General features: G+C 47.4%; 2 protein-coding genes across 3 annotated transcripts; one reads left to right on the plus strand and one right to left on the minus strand.

Annotated features, from left to right (window-relative positions):
• The first annotated feature begins 3,977 nt into the window (after positions 1 to 3,977).
• LOC131913155 (G patch domain-containing protein 4) lies at positions 3,978 to 14,013 on the plus strand. Of its 2 annotated transcripts, XM_059265591.1 has the most exons (8): positions 3,978 to 4,089; positions 9,212 to 9,396; positions 9,803 to 9,876; positions 9,974 to 10,066; positions 10,155 to 10,241; positions 12,273 to 12,364; positions 12,621 to 12,671; positions 12,871 to 14,013. In XM_059265591.1, exons 2-8 carry the CDS (start codon positions 9,318 to 9,320, stop codon positions 13,613 to 13,615), a joined length of 1,221 nt encoding a protein of 406 aa, XP_059121574.1. In that variant the 5' UTR covers positions 3,978 to 4,089; positions 9,212 to 9,317; the 3' UTR covers positions 13,616 to 14,013. The 2 variants fall into 2 exon arrangements, with proteins under 2 accessions (XP_059121574.1, XP_059121575.1); XM_059265592.1 differs by lacking the exon at positions 10,155 to 10,241.
• Positions 14,014 to 14,450: 437 nt separating this feature from the next.
• On the minus strand, positions 14,451 to 16,523 carry Naxe (NAD(P)HX epimerase). The gene is made up of 6 exons (XM_059264782.1): positions 16,334 to 16,523; positions 16,133 to 16,241; positions 15,919 to 16,029; positions 15,722 to 15,835; positions 14,957 to 15,104; positions 14,451 to 14,706 (listed from the first exon to the last, which is right to left on the minus strand). Exons 1-6 carry the CDS (start codon positions 16,495 to 16,497, stop codon positions 14,504 to 14,506), a joined length of 849 nt encoding a protein of 282 aa, XP_059120765.1. The 5' UTR covers positions 16,498 to 16,523; the 3' UTR covers positions 14,451 to 14,503.
• Positions 16,524 to 22,564: the final 6,041 nt, after the last annotated feature.

Genomic DNA, 22,564 nt, shown 5'->3' on the forward strand with positions numbered 1-22,564 from the left:
TGATCAGTTTTATGCAGACCAGTAGCATAGTGACTTAGAGACAGAGTGACAGTCACTAGTCCCACTGCCAGGAATGCAAGACCAAAGTGAGCCAGCAGAAGTATGGGGGTGGGGTGGGGTGGGGGGAGGCATGGAAGGAAGTCGACAGGAGAAAACACAAGACTAATGTACAGAACTATGTCTGCGATGGGAGAAAACACAGGACTAATGTACAGAACTGTGTCTGTGACAGGAGAAAACACAGGACTGATGTCAAAAACTCTGTCTGCGACGGGAGAAAACACAGGACTGATGTACAGAACTGTGTCTGCGACGGGAGAAAACACAGGACTAATGTACAGAACTGTGTCTGTGACAGGAGAAAGCACAGGACTGATGTACAGAACTGTGTCTGTGATGGGAGAAAACACAGGACTGATGTACAGAACTGTGTCTGTGACAGGAGAAAACACAGGACTGATGTCCAGAACTGTGTCTGCGACAGGAGAAAGCACAGGACTGATGTCCATAACTGTGTCTGCGACGGGAGAAAACACAGGACTGATGTCCATGACTGTGTCTGCGACGGGAGAAAACACAGGACTGATGTCCAGAACTGTGTCTGCGACGGGAGAAAACACAGGACTGATGTCCAGAACTGTGTCTGTGATGGGAGAAAACACAGGACTGATGTCCAGAACTGTGTCTGGCCTGGAGTGAAAGGTGGGAAGGTCCACCACAGCCAGAGTCTCCACAGCATCTAAAAGGTCTGTTTGCAGGTGGATCAGGAACAAACAGAACAAATGGAGCTGTTGGGGGATGAGAGCCATTCCGACGAGCTTGTGGAACATTTTGTCTGAGTCTAGGGGGAAGTTCAGTAAGAAAAACATTTAAGAGACAGGAAGAAAATGTAGTATGAGGGTAATAAGAAGGAAGGAGTGATCCGGGGAGGGGCCAGAGTGCGAGGGAACACAAGCCCATATGTAGAAGGAGGCTGATGGTGAAATTTTTGTCTGGTTCTTGTGTCTTTGGGCCCTGTCTCAAACCAGTTAGTTCCCCTCTCAGAGGGCGCCTGAGCTGCCTCAGGGGCTTGGGCTACCGTTCTTACTTAACTGTTTCCATCCAACAAAAAGGGTGATGTAGCAGGGATGGCAGTTAGAGTGCCTCACAGGAGCATCTCTCCAAGGGGCTAGAATAAAACTTAACAGGTGACAAAGGTCCAGAACATAAAATAGCCATTTGGTGACAGTGTGTTACACTATGCAAGGGAGGTAGTATCTGTAATATATAAAAAGTGAGACAAACTGTAGTACTATTATAATTTTTACCGAGCATAGAGTGAAGAAAGTAGGGCAGTTTTGTCTTTAGTGGAGGAAAAGAACAGGCAATCTTCGGCAGGCTTTGTCACAGGCGTTAGCGAGACTGATGATTTTTGTCACCGTCCATCACAAGATGTAAGGCCATCGTTTTGGTGGAAGAGCCTGAGACAGTTTTCACTAGCCAGCACAGTTCAGAACCATCTACTGGGTCTTCTCTATCACAGCCTTGTGGGAAACACAAAGGTAACGGGCTGTTAGAGTCCTGCATAAGGAGCACACACCCAGAAGCTTTGTAAAGGAAGTCGGTTAAATTCAGCATCTAACTGACAGTTTAAAAGAGAAATACAATCTTACTTAGTCAGTTTTATAGGACTAGCTAGCAAAGATTCCAAAAACACCAGTTGGATATTCTGAATAATTTTCAAAAGCTGTGAGTTTAATGATGGAGCACCTGGCAGCCTCCTTTAATAAGGGACCCTGGGTGGTTAGTGTGAACCCTGAAATTAGGTTGTGCTAATAGGAAGAACTGAAAGCCAGGGTAGAGGGCGTGACCAACTGAGCTAGCATGCCGGTCTGACAGAGCTTCTGGGTGTTTGTTTCTTATACTGGAGTCTAACAGCTAATTAGTTACCTTATCCTTCTACGGAACTCTGGTGCATGGTCCAGCCAGTTGTATAATGCATTCACCTAACTGAACAAGCATACCAGTCAGGTGGTAGGCTTATGAACAAGGTTCCTTTGTTCACAGCATCCCCATATGTCAGTTTAGGAGACACCGAGGACAGAGTGATTTTGCTTCTCTGTTGTTTGAGACAGAGATGTGAGTGCAGACTCTGAGATCCTCCACTGGGCAAGAGAATCCATCCCCGTCATGAGAGACAATTCATGGCTTTGCCTATACAGCCAGATCTGGTTAGACTTTTGGAAGGTCTGATTTCCTCGTGCATCTTTGTCCTGTAATGAGGTTCACATGCAACTCATTCCATCCAGATAGCAAAGTGGGCTGGGTGCTCCTAAGGAAGAGCCATGCTGAGCTGCCGTGCTGCTTCTAGAGGATTCCTAATGAGCATGAGTGGGCAGAACACCCTGAGAAGTCCTGCAGAGGAAGAAACCTGCTCAATTTTAACACAGAACTCCAGTGAACCTGGAGCCCTGCTCTCATCCCAGAGACCTGTTCGGAGACTCACTTGTATTTTGCTTGTTTCCAAAGGTCTGTGGAGAATAGGGTCATGGAACTTATTTGGGCATTGAAGAATGGGTTTAATCTAGCAGATTGAGGTGAGGGTCCCTGTGATTAATTAATCTTAGTTGCCAACTTGGTGAGATCTAGAATCAATGAACTGGAAGATGGGCCTCTGGGTGTGGCTGTGGGGGACTGCCTTAATATATATTCTTCAGTCTTGGTTTTCTTTCTTTCTTTTTTTTTTTTTCTTTTTTTTTGGTTTTTCGAGACAGGGTTTCTCTGTGTAGCTTTACACCTTTCCTGGAACTCACTCTGTAGCCCAGGCTGGCCTCGAACTCACAGAGATCGCCTGCCTCTGCCTCCCGAGTGCTGAGATTAAAGGTGTGCGCCACCACTGCCCGGCCAGTCCCGGTTTTCTAACTGTGGGTGCAATGTGAGCAGCTGGGTCACCTCCTGCTGCCTTCACGATACCACCACAATGTATTTCACCCTTTGCAACTGGAACTATGAGTCAAAATAACCTGTATCAGTCAGGGTTCTCTAGAGAAACAGGACTGATGGAATGAATATGTAAATGTGTGTGTGTGTGTGTGTGTGTGTGTGTGTGTGTGTGTGTGTATTAAAGTTGCTTACAGGCTGTGGTCTGACTATTCCAACAATGGCTGTCTCCTGATGGAAAGTCCAAGAATCCATTAGTGGTTTTGTCCATGAGGCTGAACATCTCAGCTGCTCTTCAATGTATGCCAGAGAAGCAGGTGCTAATGCCAGTGAAGGAATGAACTTGCCAGTAAGAGTGGGAGCAAGCAGGAGGGCAAGAGCTTCCTTCTTCCACGTCCCTTATGTGGCTGGCACCAGAAGGAAGGTCCAGCATAAGGTGGGTCTTCCCCTTTAAATCCCACCTCAGACGATCCAGTCAAGGAAAATCCATCACAGGTGTACCCAGCAGCTTGGGTTTCACTTAATTCTAGATGGTCAAGTTGACCACCAAGAATAGCCACCACACCCTCCAAGCTTGTCTCTGTAAATGAATTCCATTCGCATTTAACATGACTACAAACATAGTTCTGAGCATATTAAAGAATTTGATCATTTATAAGGTAACTGACCATTAACTTTTGTCTTAATCATCTTCAGGAATTCTCATAAGATTAGAATTTTATGTTACAACTTTTGAGCTATTAGTGTGGTGATATTTTGTTTGTGCTCTGACAAATAAAGCTTGCCTGAAGATCAGAATGTGGAGCTAGCCCTTAGTCCCGGGACTCTCGATTGAGCGAGGTTTGCCGGTGTATGGGAAGCTCCCAGAACCATCGACCTGTTAAGTCTCAAGATGAGACAGAGGGGTCCTCCCCTGAGCCTCTAAGACCTAACCAGGGTGCTTCCGAAACGAAAGTTAGAACGGAGCCTCGCTCCCAGCGACTGAGAGAGGAGGAAGCTTGCTCTCAGCCTGAAACCTAGTTTCCGTAGCAACCATCCGGGAGCGTCGCCTCTGTCACGGCATCTCTATGGTTTCCGCATCCTAGAAGGACCGAAGCGCACTTCCGGGAAGATGGAGACACCCGAGTCTGATGTGACACGTGCTTCCACGGAGAGGACCGCGGACTGAAGGTAAGGGCTTTCTCAGGGGCGGGAGCAAAGGCAAAGATCCGCCAGTAGTTCCACCCTGCTGACTGCGGCTGTGGGGCTTGGATTTACAGCAGGAGGACAAGGCGGCGGCCAGCCCTGAAGCAGCTGCAAACGGGCCAACGGGCTGGAGTGGAGTGTGCTTGCAGCCTTCACACATCTGGCTGCGGCTGCCCACGCCTGTCCTTTGCAAGTGCGTTGAAAGCGATTTCTACTGTGTCACTCAGTTCAACCCAGAAACGCTGAACGCATTCTTGTTGTAATTGTCAAGGGCTGGGAAATAAAACTTGTCTCCGGCTTCCGGGGAGTGTGGTTTTGAATTACTGTGTGGAGGAATAGGTTGTGGGAGGTCTTATAGAGAGCACAGCAAGCTGTAAGAGCCCCAAAGTAGCGGCTTCTGAAATTCCTCACTAACAGTCCTGGATCTACTACTTGCCATTTTGGTTTCAGCGAGTAACTAAAGTTATCAGTGCCCTATTTCTTCTTCATAAATTTTGGATAGGTAATAACTAATAAAGATTGTTGTCAGGCATAGAGATGATCCATGTGAAGCAGTTAATAGCAGGCTGGTGTTGAGTCAATGCACTACAAGTGTGGAGTATGATTATTATTACTGTTAAAATAATTAGAGACAATTTTTGAGAGGTGGTAGTTTTTTCTTTCTGGTTTGTTGAGACAGTGTTTCTCGGTGTAGTTTTGGTGCCTGTCCTGGAACTCGCTCTGTAGCCCAGGCTGGCCTCGAACTCACAGAGATCCGCCTGCCTCTGCTTCCCAAGTGCTGGGATTAAAGGCCTGTGCCACCACTGCCCAGCTGAGAGGTGGTGGTTTTAAGGTGACCTCAGTATCTAAATTTTCCTTGTGTTTCCATATCAAGAAGCAAGGTAGCACGCGGAAGAGAGAAGCAGGCAGGTCTCTCATCCTGGCCAACCGGTAATTAGACCCTATCTCAAAAACAAAAAGCCATGAGGGAAGGTAGGAGCACTTCACTCTGTGTTTCTGTTGCTGTTCTGATTCAGGTATCACTTGGGCATCATAGAATCATCCTTCCTAGTGGAAAGGTGGATAGAAAGGTGATTTATCCTGATTGTGCTCCTCTTTATACCCAAGATGCCTGCGAACCACCCCTCACCACCACCAAAAAAGGTTTTGTGCATTAGCTTCATTGCTGTGTAAAGAACAGCCACAGATTTAGTGGCTTGATTCAATAAATAAATAATAAATCTAAAAAGAATTTATGTGTATGGGTGTTTTGCCTGCTTGTATGTCTGTGTGCCACATGTGTGCCTGGGACCCTGGAACTGAAGGTTGTGAGCTGCCATGTGGGTGCTGGGAATCAAACCCAGGTCCCCTGGAAGAGCACTCAGTTCTCAAAACCACTGAGCCATCTCTCCAACCTCTGGGGCTTTTTTTTTTTTTTCCCTCACGTGTGTGTGAGTGCATGCATGCATGTGTGGGCATGAACATGTGTGTATGGGTGTTTGCGCATATGGGGGTCAGAGGTCAACCTTTGGTGTAATTTCTCGGGAATTAACCACTTGTTTTTTGAGATAGTCTCTACTTGTCTGGTTAGGTTGGCTGGCCGTAAAGCCCTGGAGATCTCCCGTCTCCATCTCCAGCACTGTGATTACAAGCGCATACCCCTGCGCCTGGCTTTTATGTGCCAGTAAAGTCCCGTCCTAAACTCCTGACCACATTTTACCTTTTATCCTGGTATCTTCAGTTTTGGAGGAGTTATGTTGCTTTGGTGTTTTGTGTTCCTTGAGATTTACGCCTCAGGAATTGGGTCATTGGTGGAGTTTATATAGTGGGCTGGAGAGATGGTCGGGGTTAAGAGTACTCACTGCTCTTCCATAGGGCCTGAGTTAGTTCCCAGCACCCACATGGTGGCTTACACCATTTATAATACCAACTCCAGAGCATCTAACTCCTTTCTGGTTTCTGAGGGTCCTGTGTGCACATGATACACATATATACAGGCAAAACACGCATACAATTAAAGTTCAAAGAAGAATTGTTTTTTTTAAAACTTCTTTATTTCAGAAGTGTTTACAGTGTTCAAGAGGACCTAGGCTGTTCTAGGGTTGAAGTGTTGTTTTCCTTGCTAGACTGATGATCAGAACATCCAGCTTGATCCCCATTGCTTCCCTGAAATTAGAATAGGCCTAGTATGAAGTACAGTCATAGCCATGTAAGCACCAATCATTTTAGGAAGTAACGGAACATTGTGCATGGGGGGAAAACTCAGGGTAAAACATGTGATTTAGTCCTGGATTGGCAGAGAAAAAGTAAGGAAGGAAATATATCAAATAAGGAATGATAGGGCTAGAGTGAGGCCCTACCAGTGAGGTGAAGCCTGCCTGAAAAGAGAAAGGTTAAGAAACACAATCACATACCAAGAACAGTCCCAGCTCCCAGGAGCCTGAAACACAGAGGAGGCCCTGTAGACCTGGCCAGAGTGTGTTCCTTGGGAGAGCGAAGGAGAACAGGACAGAGCTGGCTAAATTAACACCAGGTATGAGAGAGGAATGTGTTGGTGGGGAGTGTGGGGAGAATGTGAAAGCAGTATGGCCTTTGGTTGGCTTGCGGATTCAGTCTTGAGTTTGAGTCTCTTTGGGTTCCTTTCAGGATCCCAGAAGTCAGCCCTTGGGAGCTAGTGTTACAGTCATGGTCTGGGCAGTGTTTCCCAGGTGAAGTCTCAGGTTCCCAGTTGCAAGTGCCGGGCCTGCCCTGTATGATTCCTGCTTCATCAACACTGCTGGACATGTGTGTTTAAGTTCTCCTACAGATTCTGGTCCCACCAAGTTTCCACACCGATGACTAATGATTCAAAGACCTTTCCCTGAAGTCTAGAAGCTCACTTATCATATCACTTAGGACATTTATCATTTATCATGTCACTTGCTATGTTGCTGTGTGTTTCCCGAGTGCAGTCCATAAGAAGGGGCCCCTTTGAAATGGTGTTTACAGCTGTTCTGGCAGTGCCAAGTGAACGCTGGCACCTCAGGATCCACTGAAGTGTTTTGTGTGGCTTCTGTCTTGCTCTGCTCTTTGAAGTGTCTCCTGTGGAGCTCCTGTGGTACAGTGCAGGTTTTCCAAGCCTCTGTCTTGAGCCATGGCTCCTACTATCTGGTGCTGACGCTCCTGCTCACTAGGAAGAGGAGGCGCCCAGATCAGACTCTGGATTTCTTTCTCCTACTTTGTAAAGTTCTCAATTTGCTATTACAGATAGAAACATTCAGGTGTCTCCCGAATCTTACACTTATTAAATACCTTTCTCCAGTTTATTCCTTGGGAGACTTAGACAGCCTGTGCCTGGATGTCACCTGTCACCTTCTGTTGGATAGAAATTCTGCTCATCACTCTTAAACCTAATATATAATATTTAAGAAGCTCCAGATTTACTCCAGTAGTCCTCTTAGTCAGTTTTGACAGTTTTCTGTAGTCAGGGTGGTGACATACAGCACTGATCCCAGCACTTGGTAGGCAAGCAGATCTCTGTGAGTTTGAGGCCAGCCTGGTCTACATAGAGAGTTTCAGGCTAATGAGGGATACATAGTCTCAAAACAAAAACAAAAAGCAGTTGTCTCCTATGCCCATAACAAATGATCTTAGCACAAATTGATACTGGTAGTCTGTGTTTTCGGTGTGATGTGCCATCTTAACTGTTTTGGAGGCAAATTTAGTGTATAAGTTGAATATGCCATTCTTTATCGTACAAGTTGGGTCCAAAAGGAAGTATGTGTGAGTTACTGTAAAGAAATGCAGTTACTTCAAATCATGCAATTTGGGCTTGTGTTCAAATTGCCTGAGTAGGTCTTTAGACAAGAAACCCAGGTCCTTTTTTTCTTACTTGTAGGATGAGGATACTACCTATTGGACAGGACTATCTACGAAGTATAATGAGGTGGTTTGATGTAATAAATGAGGTGATAGTGTGTGACACCCTGTTGTAGAATATTATTTTAAGGTGTGTTACTTTTGTTTATGCTGCATTTGTTTAACTCTGTGAAGCTGTGTTACTGTGCCTGTGTAAAACACCTCATGGTCTAATAAAGATCTGAACAGCCAATAATAGCGAGGCAGGGGAAAGTATAGTCAGGGCTGTCAGGCAGAGAGAATATATAGAAGGAGAAATCTGGGAGGAAAGAAAGAAGTAGCCAGAGAAGGAGGAGGACTCCAGGGAGATACCCAGCTACACAACAAGCCATGGAGTAAGAGTAAGATTTACAGAAGTAAGAGAACAGGAAAAGCCCAGAGGATAATTTAAGAAAAGCTGGCAAGAAACAAGCTGGGCATTTATAAGTAAGAATAAGCCTTTGTGTGTGATTTATTTGGGAGCTGGGTGGCAGGCCCCCCCAAAAGAGTAAAAAACAAACAACAAGAATACCCATCCTTGTTTCTTTAGTGTTCAGTTAGCATCCCCTTCCTAAGCTAGACAGTTTAAAGGGAAGCTTTTGAAACCTGAACTACACCGGTAATGTGTGAACGGAGGCTTTTCTCTGTCATGCTCCGTTCCACAGCTGCTCCCAAATAATCACTCAGAGGCTTAATATTATTTATAAATGCTTGGCCATTAGCTCAGGCTTGTTACTAATTCTTACACTTAAATTAACCCATAATTCTTATCTGTGTTTAGCCATGTGGCTTGTTACCTTTTCTTAGTAGGGCATTCTCATCTTGCTTCCTCTGTGTCCGGCTGGTGACTCTCTGACTCCACCCTCCTTCTTTCCATCATTCTCAGTTTGGCTTTCCCACCCAGCCTTAGGTTTGGCAGAAAGCACCTTTACACTGAGCTATCTCTCTAGCCGTAACTTCCTATACTCCAGGAGCCAAGGCCAGTGAACGGTGCTGGGGATTGAACCCAGGGCCTCATGTAGGCTAGGCAAGCATTCTGCCTACTAAGATAGCCATAGACCCACACTACCTCCCTTTTCTTTTTCACTCACTTAGGATCTCATATAGCACAGACTGGCTTCAACCTTTCTATACAGTTGTGGATGATATGAACTTCTGATCCTCTTGCCTCCACGTTCCAAATGCTAGGATTACATGTGTGTGCTCCATGATGCTGGGGGTTGAAACCTGGGGCTTTATGTGTATTACACAGGCACTCTGCTGTCTAAGGCGCATCTCCAGTCCTTCCTTTCCCTACTCAAAGGATGATGCCACATCTTCCCTGGTGAGAACCCGAGGACAGAGCCTTTCCGACCACCATGAGTGTCACCCCAGAGGTCAAGAGTCGTGGGATGAAGTTTGCTGAAGAGCAGCTGCTAAAATATGGATGGACTCAAGGTGTTCTAGGGCCCCTTCCATATCCTCCCAGTTCCCTCTGTTCCTCTGCCCTATGTCAATTCATCCAGAGGAGAAACTAGTTTAAAGAGAAAACTTTAGAAGCATAAATTTTCTGCTCTATCTGGAAAAGGGAAGAATGGGTGAAATTCGCATTCTTGGGAAATGGGGATAATGGGGGATAATTGGGGACAAGTAGTTGGGCAGACTGGAGGAGGCAGTCAGGAGGAAATGTGACAAAAAAAGATCATTCTGGGTCAGACTTGTGGAGCAGTAAGAATGGAGTGAGGTAGGTTTCTGAAAGGTACATGGTCTACCCAGTGATCAGAGAGAAATGGCAGTTAGCCCAGGAAGACTTGGTGAGGGCTCAGGGCAGGCTACAAAATAAATCACTCCCTGTCCTCTACAGGCAAGGGCCTGGGCCGGAGAGAGAATGGCATCACTCAGGCCCTCAAGGTGACACTGAAGCAAGATACCCATGGGGTAAGCCTGGGAAGAGAGCAGCAAGAATGGGAGAGGGCACCCATGAGGGCCAGTGGGCGGTGCTCAGACTGTGACTTTCATTATTATTTACCTGGAGGTGGGACACGACCCTGCCAAGGAGTTTACAAACCACTGGTGGAGTGATCTCTTCAACAAGACTGCAGCCAGCTTGGTAGTGGACACAGGGAAGGTATGAGCTTATCAGGTAGATTGATGAGTCGGTGTATGTCTGGGATAGGGCAGGGAGGTTCAGCTTTCTCACTCATGCTTTCCAACAGGATGGAGTGCAGATAAGGCGCCTTTCCAAGGAGACCACCCAGCGTAATCACCCCAAGCCCAATTTGCTGTATCAGAAGTTTGTGAAGGTACCAGAGTGAGAGATCCAGCTCTTTATTGCTCCCTTATTTCCCCAGGTCCTGATCAATTGCCTTGTATGCCCAACTAATTCTCAGGATATCCTAGCACACAGAGATCCCGTGTCCAACTGTGCTGTGCTTACACTAAGGCCCATGCCCCCATCCAGAATCAAGATGTGAAGGTTCCAGGGACCCTGCCGTCTGCTGGGGAGGCAGCACTGAACGGTGGCGGGAGGCCATCATTTAGTTAGGAGCTAGTGGAGTGAGATGTGTTGGTGTTTAATTCAAAAAGGTTTAGAAGCCAGAAGAGTCCTGAGAGGTTGCCTAGTCTGTCTTTACATATGTGAACCAAAGGGTGAAAACGGGCTACTAAAGAACCCACAGCTGGCTAGGAAAGGAAAAGAATAGAACCCAGGCTTTCCAGCTTCTTCCACTCTAGTACAGAAAGCCAGCAGTTAGTGAGCGTGGGTTCTGTGCCTGGGGCTTTCCAAGTTACCTAGCCATCCTTCCCAGTTCCTCCGTTTGTTGGCATCTACCCTTTTAGTTCAGGCAGTCCTTGCCTCTTTCAGAAACTCTGCCTCTGCTCTCATTCCCCACCATAGTCAGCTGACCTACAAAACATCCACAGGCTTCTCTCCGAAACAAATTATATCATGATCCTTTTTGTTTGTTTTTGGTTTTTGAGATGGATTTTCTGTGTAGTCTTGGCTGTCTTGGAACTCACTCTGTAGACCAGGCTGGCCTCAAATCAGAGATCCACCTGCCTCTGCCTCCCAAGTGCTGGGATTAAAGGCGTGCAATACTAGTGTCTGGCTCCACCCATTTTGACTGAGATTGGCTTCCATGGCCCTTTAAGCGTCTTGTCTCACTTCTACCTCTCCTCTCTGGGACAGAAGCAGGTCAGTTTCTTCTCCTTCAAGAAGCTGTGTTCTGGGCTGGAGAGATGGCTCAGAGGTTAAGGGCACTGACTGCTCTTCCAGAGGTCCTGAGTTCAATTCCCAGCACCCACATGGTGGCTCACAACCATCTATAATGAGATCTGGTGCCCTCTTCTGGCCTGCAGGCATACATGCAGGCAGAACACTGTATCCATAATAAATAAATAAATCTTTAAAAAAAAAAAAAGAAGGCTGTGCTTTCCCATCTGCCCTTTCTCTCTGCCCTTTACCTGCCAACCATTTCTTGACTTTCAGTTTGAGATTATACATAAGCACCTTCTAGAAACCACTCCCAAACCCTGGCCTGAGTTATCTGTTGGAAAGGCAACATTCATCCTAACTGCCCATGTAATTACATCTGGACTGGACCCATCTCATTCTTTTTGTGTGTGTGCGTGTACACATGTTCACATATATGGTACACGTGTGTGCAGATGCTCATGCATGTGTATGCATATAGAGGCCAGAGGTTGACATTAGGTATCTTTCTTGATCTCCACCTTATATACTGAACCAGGGTCTCTCACTTGAATCCACTCGCCGATTCGTCTAGTTTAGCTTCCTAGCTAGCTTGCTTCCCCCTCCACCTCTTGCATGCTAGGATTACAGGTGGGTAGCCATGCCTGCCCAACATTTCTGTGGTGCTGGAGATCTGCACTGAGGTCCTCATGCTTGCACAACAAGTGTTGTTACCAGCTCAGCTGTCTCCCCACCTACCCCCTGTCACTGTCTGTCCTTTGCCTCTATCCTGAGTTCTGTTCATCTAGTTAAACAGACACTGGGACTAGGTGCTGTCTTTATTGTCAGTTACTGGCACCCGCTCCACTAGAAAACTTAACTCGGAACCCTTCCCCTCGCCCCCCCTGCTTGTTCTACAATCAGCCAGCTGTGAGCCAGAGAAGCCCTGGCTGCTCCACTCCCGATACCTGGCCCACCTCCTGCCCAAACTGAAATATGCAGGCTGCACGGCTGGGCAGGAACAGTGGCGGAGGCTGTCAGATTCATGCCTTGGGCAGTGAGTTCCGAGGGGCTTCTGAAAGGGAGGAGAGGTGGTAACGGTGTGGGGTTGGCTTTATCCATCTCCGTGATCCTCTTCCTCCAGACAGCCACACTAACCTCAGGCGAAGAGAAGCCGGACAGAGACTCGGAGAACAGCAGTGATGATGAAGACCATGAGCCCACACCTCCAAAGATGTGAGACTTGATTCTGAAGTGAGGGCATGTGGGAGGGGATGCCTTGGGATCTTCAGAGAATGAACAAGGAAACCTAATGCCTGACTGGGCTCTTCAGAGGGGGTTGTAGAATTAATTAGATTCTGTTAATCTTTATATTCTTAGAACTTCAAAAAGTGCCAGGTTATGAACAAGAAATAGTGAAGATGTACATTTTTTAGACAGAAAAACAACCAAGCCTTTTCACCATCTTGTGACTTGTCATCTGCCCTTACAGTCTGACGGATGAGATGCTACTCAAAGCTTGTGAGGGGCGAACAGCACACAAGTAAGTTGTGGTCGCTTTCTGGGTCTCCCATCTTTTCTGCCTGTGCATTAGAACACCTGTGCCACCTCCCACTTATTTCCATTATTCCAGGGGACTGATCCTGTTGTTGACACATTTGGGGTGAAGTCAGGCAGCTCCCCTCCCTGTTCCCAGCTTGCTCTGTAATACCCACCCGTACTGACTTGGACCCATCTCTTAGGGCTGCCCGGGCTGGAATCACAATGAAAGCTAAGCTTGCTCGCCTGGAGGCCCAAGAGCAGGCCTTCCTGGCTCGGCTCAAAGGCACGAAGGATGTGGGCACCTCTCAACCACAGACTGACAAGGAGCCCTCCAAAAACAAGGAAAAGAAGAGGAAGCAGGAGGAGGAGGAAGGGGCTGCAACAACTGAAAAGAATGTAGGTGAGGAGCTCCTAGAACACACTGACCAGAGCATTAGGAAAAGCAGGAAGAAGAAAAGGAGGCGGAAAGATGAGAGAGAGGGAATGGCTGGAGGAAGTGGGGAGGAGGCTGAAGGAGCAAGTGGGCCTGGAGAAGTGAGCACAGAGCAACCGGATCAGTCTCCTAGGAAAAGGAAGAAAAAGAGGAGGCAGCACCACGAAGAGGGGAAGATGGAAGTCTGTGATAAAGGACGCAGAGATGTGACAGGCAGGCCAAAGGCAGTGGACGGTGGAGCAGGCACAGACCCATGGAGAAGCACCAAGAAGCCATGGCAGTGTGGGGAGGACTTGGACACCCAAGATGAAGAAGGGAAGGATGGCCTAACAGAAGGAGAGAGAAAGGTCAGACGAAGCAAGAAGAAAAGACGGCAGTGTCGTGAGGTGGTGGCCTTGGATGTAAGCAATAAGGATGATGATGGCAGGACTTGGGAAGTTGAGAATGAAGGCGAGAGAAGTCAGCCACACCCAAAGGAGAGAGCCAAAAAGAAGAAGCAGAAGAGGGACTGAAGGCCTACAGTGTAGCTCTGCTGAGTCCTTTTCAGGGGCAGCCTGGGTTTGGGCAGGGTTTCTTCATCCCCTCTGCAAGTGGCTCAGGAGCACGCGTCTGCTGAGGAAAGCCAAAGCATTCAATGCTAGCTGAGGGGGTGGACGTCCCCTGTACAACTTCTGTCCCAAAAGTATAAACCCTGGTGTGCCTAGCAGCTCACTAGCTGAAGGATGGTGGAAGAGGACTCAGGACAGAGGAGTCTTCATTTAAAGACGTGTCTGCTAAGTCTGAAAATGGTAGACGTACGTGAAGAGACTTTTTGTTTTGAGACAGGATTTCTCTAATATAGCTCTAGTTATACAGAGATCCACCTGCCTGTACCTCAAGAGTGCTGGAATAAAAGGCCTGTATTACCATACCCTATGTAATGTCTTTATTTTTAAATACTGTGAAGATTAAGAAAAACATAAATTTAGATGTGTGGGCTGGGTTAGCCTTCCAGACTGCCTGTTTCTAATCATGATTAAATGAGAGCTTGGGCCCTAAGCCTATAGGTCATTCCCAGTTGACAACATTTCTAGCATGAGAAGGTCTGAACACAACTTAGCCTTTGAAGACTTTTGAAGAAGTTCTTTCTGTTAGCCCTTTGGGGTCTTGCTACAATGCTAAGCTGAGTTTGTTTGGAGGTACCATCTACCTCTCTGTGTCTCTATCACAAATAAGGAAGCATCATTCCTGGGTAAAGGCTATCACACCTGATGTAGCGATGGAGTTATTTCCCATTGCTTACAAATGCCTGGTCTGTTTCCCCAAAGAAAGGGTAACCCACTGATAATTAAGGCCAGAAAATTCCAGTTTGCAGAGAGAAGGTACCAAGTCTTTATTAGAAACCTGCCTGCCCACCTTCCTTACTGTAGACGGTAGACACACTCTGTGTCAGGGTAGGATGGCAGATTCAGCTGGTACTTCTTTTCTAGAGCAGGTGGTACAAAACGACCCCCCAGGTAATGATATCGGCCAGTAAACTGGGCTGCAGACTTCTTGGGTGCTGTCAGTGAGATGAGTAAGTCTGGTTGGATTCCTCCCGGGTTTCCCTTCTCTACATCCCATCCTGAAGAGAGAAAGTAGTATGAGGAAGTACAGAAGGCCTAGTCCTAGAGAAGGGGGAAACTCCCAGTCCCAGTACTATCAGGCTCGGGTTTTCCCACAGGGCCAACATGAACCTTGATCCCCGGCCCTAGTGTGGGACCTAGTGTGGGACGTGAAAAGGTACATTCAGATTATTTTAGACCTGGTCTATACTGTGGATCAAGAATCCAGTCCCCTGGGTTCCAGTCCCCCAACCATCTGGGTCCCGGCACCTGAGGGAATGTCGATGCTAGCAATGGGCACGGTAAGTCCACTCAGGACACTCAGGATGCTGTGGAATGGCTCCCGAACATCACCCTTGAAGCTGAAGCCAAAGATGGCATCCACCACCAGCTCATACAGCTCATCAACCATCATGGGCTGTGGGAGGGGCAGGAAGAATGTCAGGAACTGTTGTCACCTAGGGAGGGCTGTCCCTGCACCCACAGACCACAGGGGCATGGATATAACTGCTTCCTAAGGTAGAGAGTAAGGTCATTCCTGTTCTGAGTGCCTGCCTGCCCACCTTCCTGCCGCTGGGGAGAAAGGGACTGACAGTGTAGAGGAGCCTGAGACTGGAAGCCAGAAGGGACCAATTCTGTCTTAGCTTTGCCTTGCTCCAATTCTGTGATTTTGCGCAAACCATTTCTCTGCATGTTGGTATCTTCATCTATAGAATAAGTTAATTCTCTTTTTAAATTTCGGATTTCCCACCCCCAAATCCGTGCATCTACAGAAAAGGGTTAGGGTCTCACTGAGGACCAGATGAGTGTTAAATGCATGCTGGGGGGAGACAGCTGTCTGCAGAATAGGGGTGCCTAGAGCTGCTAGTGTTGGGAAGCCGTGAAGCACTCAATATGGAGGAGCTCCTGTACCACTGCTACTCAGAGAGCAACTTTTATGGCAGGCAGACACTAGGCAGGCTAGCTTGGTCTGAAAACATGAAGGGAAGGGCAGAGGCAGTACTTACTGGGGAGATGAAGTATCAAGCCACCTACCTCTGGGGGCATTTCACTAAGGAAAGGAATGTCCATTTTCTGACATTGAGTCACTAGCCCAGTGAAGAGTGGTTTGTTAGGTCTTTTGGGGTAATAGATAGTTGGCTGGTAACCCTAATTGAAAAGGAAAGTAGCCATTCAATTTCTGATCCCAGACTCCCTGTACCTTCCCACGAAGACTCCGTTCAGATACTCACAAAAAGTTTGAGGTGTCGCGCGCAGACCAGGCCGTCCCCTCCGTTATTCCCGGGGCCACAGATGACCAAGACGGTAGGGGGGCTCCTGGACATGGACGTGGGGGGATAAGCCTGAAGGCAGAGGCGCAAAGGGTCTGGCAGTCACCGCCGTCTGCTCCACCGCGGGAGGCCTCCCCGCCCGTTCCCCACGAAGGCTCTGCACTGCGTCACCTACCTTGGCGATGGCCGTGGCACAGCTCAGCCCGGCCAGCTCCATGAGTTGATCCACGCTGAACTGGTACTCGTTAAATAGCTCCTCGTCCACGGCCCGCGCCTCCTCCTGGCTGAGGGAAGTCCTGGCCTGAGTCCGCCGCCGGGGTGCTGGGGGCGCGGCCTGCCCCGCCCCGCCCCCGTGGGAGAGCGCGGCCTCAGGTACCTCAGGTACTTCACCGGCGTGCTCGCCATGGTCTCCGAGCCCCGGCGCTGCGTTCCCCACCAGGTCGGCCCTGCACGGCACACCCTCTGCCGGCCTGCGAGCCGGGGCAGGCGCGAGCCCGCAACCAGCAGCCCGAGCCCAAGCAGCGCCCGCAGCCCGGACATTCGGCACGCAGAGCACCGCCCGTCCGCCCGCCCGGCGCATGCGCAGGGCCCGGCCCAGCCCCCAGCGCCGTTTGCAACGAGCCATAGGTTCCGAGTCCCGGGCGTACCGCGCACTTTGGTTCCGCCTTGCATTCTCGCCTTTTCCCCAGCGCTGTAAACGTTCGTACTTCTATACAGACAGGCTTCGCTCACTACGTAGCACAGGCTGGCCTCGAACTCAAGCAGTTCTACCTTCGAGCCCCCTTCGTGGGAGGCTGAGATCACACGCATGTACCGTCATGCCCAGCTCTTTTTAAATTATAATTATCTCGCCGGGCGGTGGTGGCGCACGCCTTTAATCCCAGCACTCAGGAGGCAGAGCCAGGCAGATCTCTGTGAGTTCGAGGCCAGCCTGGGCTACAGAGTGAGTTCCAGGAAAGGCACAAAGCTACACAGGGAAACCCTGTCTCGAAAAACCAAAAAAAAAAGAATAACTAATTTATTGTAAATTGCTTATGTTGCATTCATTTAACTCTGTGAAGCTGTGCTGCTGTGCCTGTCTAAAACATTTGGTGGTCTAATAAAGAGCAGAACAGCCAATGGCGAGGCAGGAAAAAGAATAGGCAGGGCTGGCAGGCGAAGAGAAGAAATAGGAGAAATCTGGGAGAAAGGGAGAAGAAACAAGAGAACAAAGAGAGGAGGACATCAAGGCCCAGCCACCCAGCTACACAGCAAACCGTGGAGTAAGAAATAATGAAATGTATACAGGAATAGAGAAAGATAAAAGTCCAGTGGCAAAAGATAAACAGGATAATTTAAAGTTAAGAAAAGCTGGCTAGAAACAAGCCAAGCTAAGGCCAGCATTTATAATTAAGAATAAGCCTCCATGTGTGATTTATTTGGGAGCTGGGTGGTAGGCCCCCCAAAAAGAGCAAAAACAACCAACAACAAGACACCATGACCACAACCGCCTGGCCATAGGTGTTCTCTTACATGTGGGTGTTAGCTTTTAAGCCTTTAATAAATATATCAGTATAACTACAGAGGTTAGGCACAGAGTAAGCAACTAGGTGGGAGGGGAGGGTCTTCTTGGAAGAACCTCCCAAGGAAAGAGAAATAGAATATATAGTAGGAGAGAGACTGGCCAGGCGGTGGTGGCGCACGCCTTTAATCCCAGCACTCGGGAGGCAGAGCCAGGCGGATCTCTGTGAGTTTGAGGCCAGCCTGGGCTACAGAGTGAGTTCCAGGAAAGGCGCAAAGCTACACAGAGAAACCCTGTCTCGAAAAACCGAGAGAGAGAGAGAGAGAGAGAGAGAGAGAGAGAGAGAGAGAGAGAGAGGCTGGGGCAGGAACAGGAAGATTAAACAGTAGGAGAGAGGAAGGGAGAGACTGTAGGGAGGGACAGCTAACCCCAGGGTCACTTGAGTGGTCATATGGTACCTAATTACAGCAGAAGCTTCTTAAATACATATATACATGAAAGTAATCTAAATGGAATCACCGAATAGAAGGGGAGACAAAGCCCCAGCCAGACACCTTTTACCACCAAATGAAACCTTCAGCACCAGGAGTGGGTTACGTCCAACTGACTTGTTGGCCAAAGCCCGTGGAAACCCCCAAACAACCTGGGCTATCATCAAGGCTATTAGTTGCTGTCCACAGTTGATGGTAAGGACCTATTGCTGAACACAACATTTACATATTTCATTGAACACAGAGAAGCTGAACGAACTAGCTGCTGGGTGCCTCGCTAGAATATTCACCCCCACTGACTAGTGTCCATGGTACTAGAAGGTCCTCTGTATGCTACCAGAGGAGAAAGATAACCACCAAAAAAGAGCTACAAACCATCGATCTACAGCACTGACCTACCTGCACGGCACTCTGATGTCACAGTGGTGGAAACATTGTGGGAGTAACCAACCACTATCTGACTGAATTTAAGGCCCAGTTCATGAGATGGAACCCATGTCTGACACTGCTCAGACCGAGAACCTGAGACTAGAAAGGCCATGGCTGTAGGTGAAAACCAAATACTGTCATACTGTTTAAGGAACACAGTAATAAGATGACTCCTAATGACATTCTGCTATAGCCATAGATCAGTGTCTTGCTCCGTCATCATCAGAGAAGCTTCCCCTTGTGTGGTAGATGGGAGCTAACACAGAGATCCACAACCGGACAATGTGCAGAGAGTGGGAGACGTTGGAATACTCAGTCCTAAATAGGATGTCTTCACCAACCCCCGCCCTCCTCAGGGCCTGTGCAGAAGAGGCAGGAAGATGGTAAGAGCCAGAGTTGCTGGAGGACACCAAGGAAAACTGTGTCTTCCTGACACAGCAGGACTGCTGCATGAGTGAACTCAGAGACTGACAGTGTGCAGCTCAGATTCAAGTCAGACAGGGTCCCAGTGCAGAGAGGGGGAAGTGGAATCAAGATGGTATCTCCAATAGACAACTACTTGCATGTGGGGGACCAGCCCCCACCTTTTTCAGGGTTCCTACCGGGAGGAGAGAGGAATAAGGAACTTGTAGATAGATTGTAGGCTTAGCCGAGAGGAAGAAAGACAGAAACACAGGATAGCTTCAGGAGGACCTGGGTCAATACCCAACAGGCCAGAACTTTATTCAAAGGGGCTTTTTATAACAATGCCAAGGGGTGAGGCAAAAGACCTCCCCCTTGCAAGATAAAACCAAGTATAGACCCTTCCAAACACTGGGTACCCAGGCCCGTGGTCCATTCATCCTCTTATGCGGTCCTGTTTGGTAAAGCAAGCTCAGATCTCACGAGGAAACCTCTGTGGGCTCCCACACTTGCAAAGAAAAATTAGTTTTTTCCAATGGAGTCTCACTGGGCATATTAACCACACTTAATGGCAGGCCTCATGCCCAGCAGCAGATGGCCAACACAAAATAAACTCCATGGTGTTTTTGTAGACTTTTTGTCTTATATTGCTTTGTTTGGGCATTTTTTTCATCTTACTGGTCTTTTGCTTGTAAATTATGGTTTCCAATTTTGTGTTTTTATGGGGCTTGTGTGCGTGCATGTTTTTTGTTTTTATTTGTTTGTGTTTTGTTTTTTGACTATTTGAGAGAGAAAGAAGGTACAGAGTTGAATGGGTGGGAAGGGTCTGGAAGAAGATGGGGGAATGGGAATGGGAAACCGTGATCAGAAAATATTGTATGAATTAAAAAAAAAAAAAAAAGCTGGCCGGGCGGTGGTGGCGCACACCTTTAAATCCCAGCACTCGGGAGGCAGAGCCAGGCGGATCTCTGTGAGTTCGAGGCCAGCCTGGGCTACCAAGTGAACTCCAGGAAAAGCGCAAAGCTACACAGAGAAACCCTGTCTCAAAAAAAAAACCAAAAAACAAACAACAACAACAAAAAAAGCTGGACATGGTGGCACATGCCTTTAATCCCAGCACTCAAGAGGCAGAGGCAGATCACTGTGATTTTGAGGCCAGCCTTGTCTACATTGAGTTCCAGACCAGCCAGGGCCACAAAGAGACACCCTGTCTTAGGGTGAAAAACAAGATAAATGTGCTTTTTCTCTATGAAACTGTGCTGGGATTATGACTCCACCCAGTCATATTCTTCATGGTTTTTTATATAAACCTTAAATATCGTGGACTAGGGGGGTCCAGCCCCTTGATAGTCCCCTCCCAGGGTTTGGGAAGAATCTACAACCAGCTGATAATTAATCTTTGAAGAAAAGAAATGAATCTATGTACACGAAACTCCTTAGTCCATACACTTTATTATTTTGTATCGGTTTTTTTCTCTCTACAAGCTTATACTCCGCTCTCATTTTTAGCTCCTATCTTGCCCAATTTCTCTTTAAATTTATCTGTTGTCCCCTCCAGGTTCTGTCTTAATTCCTTCATCTAGTTTTGCCCCTTCTAGATTCTCATCCATCTTGTTCTTTCCCATATCCCCTCCTCTCCCATCTCCTCTCTCATCTGTTTCTTCCCATCTTGTTCTTCCCCATCTGGCTCTTCCTCATCTTCCATCTCATTCCTCTAGTCCTCTCTTCTAGTCCTTCAACCTAGTTCTTCCCCATCTCAGTTTGTTCCTCTCAAGTTCTTACCCGTCTAGTTCTTCCGTTCTCTTTTCTCTTCTCTGTCCTTCATGTGCCCTGGAAGTCCTGGTATATATACACTTACAAGCAGTATTCCCTTAGCAGTGCAAAGCCAGGCTTCCAGGGTCAAACGGAGGGGTGATAAGAATCACACAGAGAGGCAATAACCGTTAATTATCATTTGCAACCCCAAAGGGAAGTGTCCAATGGGTAAATGGATTAACTAAAGGCTAAATTTGGGTAATATCTAAGAAGAGGGATTTTTTTAATTTATTTATTATGTATACAGTGCTCTGTTTGTGTGTATCCCTGCAGGCCCAAAGAGGGAACCAGATCTCATTACAGATGGTTTTCAGCCACCATGTGGTTGCTGGGAATTGAACTCAGGACCTTTGGAAGAACAGCCAATGCTCTTAACCTCTGAGCCATTTCTCCAGCCCAGAAGAGGGATCTTATGTGCTCAGCTATAGTCTTAAACATGATTAGTAGAAAATGTTAAGAATCTATAAGTTGCTAGGTCAATGGGAGAAAATAAAACTGTCTTCTTTTTTCCTGTGGCTCATATCTGTCCAAGCTATCTGCCATTTTTCTGCAGGGTGGGGGAAAGTGTGCTCAGTCGCTAGGCAACCTGTGTACAGCTAGATGCCTCTGGTGATAATTAAAGGGAGATCTGGAACTAGAGGTAAGATTTGGGAAAGGAGGAAGTAAAGCTTAATTGGCACATCCGCCAGGCCTTCTCAAACAGGTAGCCTGGATGTGTAAGTCTGTTCTTAGAGAGTACAGAGATATCTCTGATAAGGTACCTTCCTCCATCTGGGGATGGACCTGGCCAGATGCTTCCAATGATGATAATTACAGGGAGGCTTGAACTGGGGTTCAGGCTGAGCATAGCTGTCAGCACGGAAGGTTATCTAAATATTCCTAAAAGTGGTTAGGTAAGGAGTTAGAGGTCTATAAAGTTAGTAAGGCTGTAAAAAAGGAGGGTCTGAACTGAATTGTGTAAAGCTATTACTTAACATCCACCTGACCTAGGCAGTGTCTCCTTATGTAATTTACCTTTAATCAGGAGACTTTCATGTGGACTACTATTACTGCTAGTCCTTGAAAGTGGCTAAGGGAGATATCTGATTCCAGAGAAAACCTTTTGTGAGGCTGTTCTCCAAATACCTGGAATGTGTATATCCAGAGAGTGATCAGTCCACACTGTTAGCCCTTCTTAGGGAAAAGTCAATTGGGAAAACTATGAAGACACACATGATTTTCATAACAGAATACAACTGATATATAACAAGCCAAATAACACCAAAAGCTCCTTGGAATTTGGCTTCCTCTGGAGGAAATCCTTGATCCCTCTAGGTAGTGACTTTGCCATAACCAGCTGAGTTCTTATGATATATTCCTGTGGCCCGCAGCACTTAACAGTTACCTGTCACCCACAATTTCCAGTTCGCTTCTTTTAAAAATAAATTTTTTAGATTTATTTCTTTAAGTGTATGAGTGTTTTGCCTACATTTATGTCTGTGAATCATGTGTGCCTGATGCCCTCAGGTCAGAAGAAGGCCTCAGATTCCCTGGAACTAGAGTTATGGATGGTTGTGAGTCACCATGTGGGTGCTGGGAATTGAACCCCGGACCTCAAGAAGAACAACAAGTGTTCTTTTTCTTTAAAAAAAATTTTTTTTATGTCTGTGTGAGGGTGTTAGATCCTCTGGAACTGGAGTTACAGACAGTTGTGAGCGGCCATGTGTGTGCTGGGAATTGAACCCAGGTCTTCTGGAAGAGCAGCCAGTGCTCTTAACCACTGAGCCATCCCCCCAGTCCCCAACAAATGTTCTTAACCATCTCCCCAACTGCTCTCCACCCCCAGTTTGCAGTTGGGGTGTCGGATTACTCTGGACTCTTAGGATTTGGGTCACTTTGTAAAACCCTCCTTGCTTGTATCCAATTCAACAAAGGTTTTTAAAGTGATGAACCTTGACCTGGAGCCCGTGCTGGAGCGCTTGCTTAGCAC

This window comes from Peromyscus eremicus, chromosome 6, assembly GCF_949786415.1.
Source record: "Peromyscus eremicus chromosome 6, PerEre_H2_v1, whole genome shotgun sequence".
NCBI classification, from domain to species: Eukaryota; Metazoa; Chordata; class Mammalia; order Rodentia; family Cricetidae; genus Peromyscus; species Peromyscus eremicus.

What these genes read in the sequence shown, in the direction of transcription:
- LOC131913155 (XM_059265591.1), top strand. Translation starts at nt 9,318, where the DNA reads ATGAGTGTCACCCCAGAGGTCAAGAGTCGTGGGATGAAGTTTGCTGAA. An exon ending in TGTATCAGAAGTTTGTGAAG is followed by an intron (nt 10,242 to 12,272) that starts GTACCAGAGTGA and finishes CTCTTCCTCCAG; the next exon opens with ACAGCCACACTAACCTCAGG. An exon ending in GAGCCCACACCTCCAAAGAT is followed by an intron (nt 12,365 to 12,620) that starts GTGAGACTTGAT and finishes CTGCCCTTACAG; the next exon opens with TCTGACGGATGAGATGCTAC.
- Naxe (XM_059264782.1), bottom strand. Translation starts at nt 16,497, where the DNA reads ATGTCCGGGCTGCGGGCGCTGCTTGGGCTCGGGCTGCTGGTTGCGGGC. An exon ending in ACGCCGGTGAAGTACCTGAG is followed by an intron (nt 16,242 to 16,333) that starts GTACCTGAGGCC and finishes GACTTCCCTCAG; the next exon opens with CCAGGAGGAGGCGCGGGCCG. An exon ending in TTAGTGAAATGCCCCCAGAG is followed by an intron (nt 15,105 to 15,721) that starts GTAGGTGGCTTG and finishes CCCCTCCCACAG; the next exon opens with CCCATGATGGTTGATGAGCT.